The sequence below is a fragment of the Ambystoma mexicanum genome, chromosome 11 (assembly GCF_040938575.1).
Source record: "Ambystoma mexicanum isolate Mex_15411 chromosome 11, UKY_AmexF1_1, whole genome shotgun sequence".
Lineage (NCBI taxonomy): Eukaryota > Metazoa > Chordata > Amphibia > Caudata > Ambystomatidae > Ambystoma > Ambystoma mexicanum.
In genome coordinates, this window is record NC_090934.1 from 993241306 (window position 1) to 993249357 (window position 8052).

At 47.7% G+C, this 8052-nt stretch overlaps 1 protein-coding gene across 1 annotated transcript; it reads left to right on the forward strand.

The window, feature by feature from the left end:
• Positions 1-495: 495 nt before the first annotated feature.
• On the forward strand, positions 496-675 carry CTXND1 (cortexin domain containing 1). The gene has a single exon (XM_069625270.1). The coding sequence runs from the start codon at positions 496-498 to the stop codon at positions 673-675; it is 180 nt and encodes a 59-aa protein (XP_069481371.1).
• Positions 676-8052: the final 7377 nt, after the last annotated feature.

The following is an 8052-nucleotide window of genomic DNA, read 5'->3' on the forward strand; positions in this document are numbered from 1 at the left end:
TGAGCAAAGTCTCAGAGAGAGACTCTGTCATTAGTAGAGCCAATCTCCATCGGAAAAACCTCAAACCCTTGTGAACACTGCAGGTGTTTTTTCTCATTACTTTAAGAAGCAGCCCGAGGGGGCCATACACACTGTTTTTGAAGCTTCCCAACACATACCACCCTGTGGTTAGGTTTGCACAGGCTTGAACTCCCCCTTAAGCCCCCGTACAGGTTGAACCTTGTCATGTTACAATGCCTCATCCATTTTCTGCTCCTGTGTGAGATGTATGTTGCTCCTTGTTTTACTTTTCCTCTTTCACCATCTCTGCCCCTCACTGTCGCTTGGCCTTCTTTTGCTCCCATCTTGTGGTCTCTGTGGCATGCCGCTGCCCGCTAGCCTTGTTCTTCTGTAAAGTCTCAGATCATCTCATTGAATTGTTTCCCTTTGGGTTTTTTGCAGGGGAAGGATGATGATAACAGCACTAACCTGGGCTGGTGAGAAGAGGCATACACCATGGAGGAGCCAAGCCCAGAGCCCGCCTTCATTGACGTGGACAAGGGGCTCACGCTGGCCTGCTTCGTCTTCCTCTGCCTCTTCCTGGTCATGATGATTATCCGCTGCGCCAAAGTGATTATGGATCCTTACAGTGCTATCCCGACCTCCACCTGGGAGGAACAGCACCTGGACGATTAACCCGCCAGGACTAGTAGACACAAAATGGCAGTCGCTACCAAGGCAGCCTCTGGCATGACCCAGAGCCTGTGACTAGTTCCAACCATTCCTCACAATTAAACGACCTGTGATAACTACACATCTGAGGAAGAGTGACCAGAGATGCCAAACATTTGAACCATATCTCATCCTTAGCATAGATTATCCTTATATTGTCAGAGACCATGCGTCCAAATCATCACAGGGGTGATATTTCACTTTCTATAGTTCAAGCAGGAGCAAGGAACATGCTGTTGCTTTGGACCCTGGAGCAATGAAGACTTCCTATATAGACCACTGACCCTCAAACAAGTTTACTCAACAGAACGCGTGCCAGAAAAAATTGTTTTGGCTTAAGGAAGGGCCTATGGCATGAAACACTTGTTGGCACTAAACTATGGCAGAGAAACCCTCACATGCCCACCAGCAATGATCTGTGCCATTTTGTGATATATGTATAATTATAAAAAAAAGATGAGGTTAAAACTCTTGAGGTGTGTTTTCACAGTCTGAATATGGGCATCGTGAGAGTGAGCTCTGCTTAATAGACCCATCCAAGGAAACTCTGAAGTAACACACTAGCCTACGAGGCTTACTCTCACTTTCTCGGCTCCAACGAACACACAGCTGACCACCCTATCCAGAAGAAATCAAGCACATTGACCTACAGGAATCTGGCCAGCGTGTCCTAGCATTCCAACTCCAGATCCTAAGTACGTTGAACTATCCAGAAAATGAACTAGGCAGAGATTTAAGTGAGTGCTGGGGGGCATATGCATACAACACAGCCTGTTGCCCATTGCTCTGCCATAGCTGTTCTATTTTACTTCCATCAACCCAATGTATGAAGTTCACAGTTGGCGTAAACAAGATTGAGGGCATGCCAGCATTGCATTCATGTCCTTTGAGAGAAGCTTCGTTGAGTTATACCTGCCTTTGCTCTTGTGCTATTATTTTGTCTCCATCACCTGTATCACTGGCGTTTATAAAATATGGACTTTTGTCAAATTACCTCTCCATCATTTCCTAATGACTGCTATAAATCTAGCAGCTTCACTGTAGCCCATGGTTCTGGACAACTGAGCCTGCTGTCCTGGTCATTGCCCTGCTTCAACTAGCAAACTCTCGACCAGCCTTCAAGTTGCAAAAGGAAAAAGTAGTTGGGGATCACGGGACATATGCTCTACGAGTCTGAGCACCCCCCCTACCCCAAAAGTTGAAGTATCCTGAAATATAGGGGCCAATCTGATTTTTCACACTCAACTCTACTGTGAGGTTGTGTCTGTGAGGCCCAGCTCACTACCCATGTACTTCGTAGATCCCACTTCACACAGAAACAAGTCCGCTTCTCTCTGGGTTCACCAGGAACAGAGCACAGGCCCCTTCACTTGGGTTTACACTGAATATACTCAGGATAGCTCTAGCTCAGATCACCAGTGGTCAATGAACAGCAGCCTCAAACCCCCATCCACAACCTCAACCTCCCTGTTTTACGCTGGGATTACAGGCGCAAACTACTGAAAACCTAGCTCTTCCCCTAAAACCAACCCTTACGCAAACTAACCCCAACAGAATGACAGCATCTCAATGACACCAGTCCAACAAACTGCTAGATACGAGAAATCGACATCTAATAACCGATAATATAGACTAAAAGGTCAAACAGAATAGAACGAGTAAAGTAGACAAAAGCATTGAAATGGATGATAAGAATAAATCGTACGAAAACAGTAACGAGATTTAAATCAATGAAATGGATGTAATGCATGAAGAATGAACAAAGTGTATGGAGTGGATGAAATCGTTAGAATGGATGAAGCGTGTGGAACGGATGAAGGCGCTGAGCAGATGAGTGTGTAGATCGGACGACTGTACAGAACGGATGAGTATGCTGAGCGGATGAGTGGATAGTGCGGTGGGCATGTAGAGCGGACGAGTGTGTGGAGCGGATGAGTGTGTAAGGGCAGAGAAGTGTGTAGAACGCTGGAGCAGATGAATGTGCATAATGGATGAGTGTAGAGTGGATGAGTGCATAAAGAGGACGAGATTGTAGACTGGACAAGTGTATAGAGCGGACGAGTGTTCAGAGCGGACGAGTGTTCAGAGCGGATGAGTGTATAGAGCAGATGACTGCGTATGAGCGAACGACTTTGTAGAGCTGAAGAGTGCATATAGCAGATGAATGCCTGGAAAGAACGAGTGCGGGGAGCGGATGAATGCGGGGAGCCGAAGAGTGTGCGGAATGGAAGAGTGTGCGGAACCGACGAGTGCGCAGAACCGAAGAGTGCGCGGAACCGAAGAGTGCGTGGAACCGAAGAGTGCGCGGAACCGAAGAGTGCGCAGAGCAGATGGGCGAGCAGAGCATGATGGGCAAGCAGAGCATGATGGGCGAGCAGAGCATGATGGACGAGCAGAGCATGATGGACGAGCAGAGCAGAAGGGTGCGCAGAGCGGAAGAGTGCGCAGAGCGGAAGAGTGCACAGAGCAAATGAGTGTGTAATGAGAGGAGGGATACATAAAAGAGGTAAGGCGATTAAGAGCGAGTCAGTGCGTAGAGCGAGTGAGTGTGTAGAGCGGGTGAGTCCATAGAGCGGGTGAGTCCGTAGAGCGGGTGAGTCCGTAGAGCACGTGAGTGCGTAGAGGTGGTGAGTGCGTAAAGCGGATGAGTGAGTAGAGTAGGTGAATACGTAGAGCGTGCGAGGGCATAGAGCGGATGAGTTGCATAGAGCGGACGAGTGCCTAGAGCGGACGAGTGGCGTAGAGCGGACGAGTGGCGTAGAGCGGATGAGTGCCGAGTGCATGTAGAGCGGATGAGTGCCTAGAGCGAAAGAGTGCGTAGAGCGGATGACGGCGTAGAGCGGATGAGTACATAGAGCCAGTGAATGCGTAGAGCGCACATATCAGGTGAAGTATGTGGATGAAATGGGTGACGTATATGGATAGAACCAGTGATGCATGTCAATAGAACCAATGAAGTATATGGATGGAATGGGTGACGTAGGTCGATGAAACGGCAGATGTATGTGGATGGATGATGTATGTGGATGGAACGGGCGACGTATGTCGATGAAACCGGGAACATATGTGGATAGAACGTGAGAAATATGTGGATGGAACGGATGAAGTATGTAGAATGGTACGAATGAAATATATGGATGAAGTACATAAAACAACTTAGAATACACGGAACGGGTTGGAGTAAATAGATCAGAACCGAATACATGAAACGGATTGGAGTGCGTGGAACGCATTGGAGTGCGTGGCGTGGACTGGAGTGCATTGAGCGGACTGGAGTGCATGAAGCATACCAGAATGCATGGAGCGGACTGGAGTGCACAGAATTGCGTGACTAACATGGAATAGTCTGGAGTGCATGGAACGTTTGTTTCAAACATTGACAAAGAGCATGTAACCCATCATAGCTCATCACCACGCTTACTCTCATCTTTACACCACCATCCAACAAGAACACAGAGATAGTATGAAACCATTTGGTATAACTGTTCTCATACCAACATCTGCCACATACTCCCCATCACTCTATGTAAACACTACTGGTTACACACCCCCAGCCAGGCGTTCTCCTCAGGCCTAACGCAGCCACTTTTGATCTGGATAAATCCTGCCAGAACAAACACATACTCCTGATCTCTCAACCACCATACCTACCGCTAAGAAGCAGCTATTACACAAATGCCACACCAGCTGCACACATAGCCGGTGCTCACACGCACCTTTGTCTCTCTGTACTCTCTCTACTGACTTGAACTCCGGTTCCCAAGGGCGTTCAACCTACCAGCGCCTTCAGACCATACCAATGGTACATAAGGCGCTATATAAATGCAAAGTAACATAACATAAGGGAAAAAGAGTGGTCGCCATAGGGTCAAATACAGATAAACCTTAAGGATCATAACACAAGGACTCGGGGGCTGATTCATGGAATTTGTGTGCTGAAAAACGGGGCTTTGTGTGCCATTCTGCCCGCAAATCTCCATTTGTTAAACAGGGATTTGCGGGCATAATGGCGTACAAATCCCCGTTTTTCGCACACAAATTCCATGAAACAGCCTCAGAGTCTCTTGCCTCAAAGTTATTTTGTCTCAAAATGTTACTGTGTCAGATTAATCAGTCTGCTCCTTCACCTCTTCACTCCTTTCCTGACATTGTTAGTCTCTAGTTGGCGTCTCAATGCCTTTCCAAGGCTTTCACGATTCAGTGCTTCATTTAGAAAACGTTACTCACTGTACTGCATTCTGTACTCCTAGTCCATAGTCCCCTTTCATCCACACTTATGAGTGTCCATCTTTAGGTACAGGGCCGGAGCGCTTTTTGCACAGCATTAAAAAATGAACAGTTTCCTTTTAAATAATTGTGTGTTGCCCAGTAGGTGCGGCAGCATGGGCGTGGCTAGCCTTGCTGACCTCCTTGCCTGTCAACACTGATCAGTCCTTGGAACTGTTAGATGGATAACCTGAACTATGAATTTATTTAATTGGGTCGGCAGGGGGGACTTATGGAGGTAAGGGGACTATGAACTAGAAGTACAGAAGTCATGATGGTGAGTAACATTTTCTTACTCCTACATCCCGGCCCCTTTCCTCCATACTTATGGAGATTAAACACCATTAAAATATCCTCGGGAGGGCGGAGTATAAATCTAGCCAAACAGGTTTTGTACGACCGTCTTTCCGGATCTGGCGTCTGTAACGCTCACCTGATATCCACAGGGATGTCACTCAGCCTGTTCTGACCTCTTACGACCTCAAACCCTTCCCTGGAGGCTATTCAACTGGAGACTGGGCCTGAAACACAGGATTGGTAGAGTTTAACTCCCTATTGTCTCTGTGTGCTTGAACCCCTTCTTCCCCGGGGTCCAATCCTTCCCTTTGATCCACAGCTCATCTTGTTTTCTTGGATAGTGTGCTCTCCGTCCTGCTTTCAGCGCAGGGGTGCGTTGATTGATGCAGTCTCATTGCTTCCTATTTACTTCACTTGCAAGAGTCCGACAGGTAATTATATTGAGTCTTTTGAACAGTTCTCTAGTTCCTTTCCTTCCTTAGATGATGGCCCGCGTCCGGGGATGGCGGCGTGCTGCTAAAATGAGTAGCGCTGAAGGTGAGTGAGAGTGCGATGCACGATGCACCCTTTTCGTATTTGCATTGAACTGAGTTCTTTTTCTGTGTCTTTTAGGTGCCGCAACATTTTCAGGGTGGATGCCGGTAATGAAGAACAAATGCGGTAGGTAAGCGTGGTATGCAGCACCTCTAGATGTTTCCACGCTGACCTGGAGTGTCTTTTCCCTCTTGAAGATGGATGAGAAGTTCCGGAGACAGAGTTCCCCCAAAGCAGCTGGGATTCAGGTAAGCGTTTGAAGCTTGTACAGTATTTAAAAAATAAGCGAAGATTTGCAGAAGAAAGATGCAGGCCTACTGGAGACCGATCCGAACACGGTGAGTGTCACGCTGCAGGTGCAGAAAACGCAAAGCATGTTTCTCAGCCTGGGTGTGGCTTAAATAGTCTCTGGGTATCCCAGGTATCTGTGGGCTGAACCACACCCAAGAGACTAGACCGCACATGCAGTTCTGGGAACCGAAATATGTGGGGGCATCCATCTTGTCCCCATCAATGCACTACAAGTCCAATCTCCAATGTTATCCTAGTGAGTGAGTCTGGTGCCACAAGCACCAAGTCTGACTCCAAGTGGGTCTTTGGAGGGATGGAGAGGCCCTTGAGGGCCATGTAGGTGATCGTGGCCTGGCTCCAGCCTGACATCTTGGAGGGCTGGGGACATGAGGGGCAGGAATCATGACAGCACTCCCCCCACCCCCCCCCCAAGGCCCCTCTCAAGGTGGCTCTTCTGTCTGGTCCTGGTTTGGTTGGATGGTTTTGATGAAATCGTCTAAGCAAGCGATGTGCATGGATGTACTCACAAGGCTCCCATGTCCTGTCTTGTAGACCATACCCCTTCCAGTCTACTAAGTAGTATAATTTGGATCTGACGTACTTTGAATCTAGGATGTCCTTGACTTCGAATTCTGGCTCCCCGGCGACTACTACTGGCTGCGGTGGCGTTGCTACCCGGGTCCCAGGTTGAACAGGTTTAAGGAGAGACACGTGGAACACAGGATGAATCTGCATGTTTGACGGCAAAGCTAGTCTGACCGCCACAGGATTTATCACGGAGGTGACGGTGAATGGCCCCAGGTATCTTGGACGGAAAGTTCGGGCTCCTTTAATGGACACGTGTTTAGACACCAGCCAGACTTTGTCTCCCACTTGGTAGTTGGGGGCCTTTGCTCGGTGTTGATCAGCAAACTTCTTTTGGCGATTCTTAGCTTGAAGTAGGTGTTCAACTGCCCTTTTAAAGGTTTGAGAAATGGCTGTGTACAAGGTTTTGACTGCTGGCATTTCCAGGGTTGTAGGAACGTCCAACTCAGAAGTATGTGGGTGCCTGCCACACATAGTATAAAAGGGTGTCTGCCCAGTGCTGGTGTGTAGGGAATTATTATAAGCATATTCAGCTATGCATAATAGGTCGAACCAGCTTCCTTCAGCTTTGTGTAACATGCAACGCAGATACTGCTTGAGCGTCTGATTTGTTCTCCCAGTTTGACCATCCATTTGGGGATGGTGACTGGTGGATAGCCGGATGTCAATCTGGGCCATAGAGCAGCATTTTCTCCAGAAGTTAGATACAAATTGAGTACCTCGGTCTGAGACCAAAACTGAAGGAAACCCATGGAGCCGTACGATGCCTTCAAGAAATATCTTTGCCAGAGTGGAAGCATTTGGGAGCCCCTTAAGAGGAATGAAATGGGTCATTTTTGAAAATAGGTCCACGACCACAAGAATAGTGTTAAACCCTTGGCTGGGTGGTAAATCAGTAATAAAATCGAGGGACAACGTGTGCCAGGGTGCTGGTGGGATTTCCAATGGCTGTAATAGCTCAGCGGTTTCTGCTTGGATGACTTGTTTTGAGCACACACTCCACAAGATAGGATGAATTGGATAATGTCTTTACGCCACGTGGGCCACCAATTATTTCGTTTTACCTTGGCTAGGGTTTAGGGTTTAGCGATTCCGGGGTGGCCCTCGATCAAGGAATCATGATAACTGGACATGACTTGTTCTCGTAATTCTTGGTTTGGTAAGAATACACGATTCCTGAAGTAGGGCAACTGATCTTTTATCATGTAATGTTCTCCTTGTGCACTCCACGCTTGTAATTGCTCCAGACCTATCAGGTTTTGGATTTCTTAATGTAATTCTTTCGGAGTTATGGTTGCCTTGATTCCTAGGAGCTTGTCACTAGGGATGATTGCTATTGGGTCAGGGGTCTGATACCCTTGCTCTTCC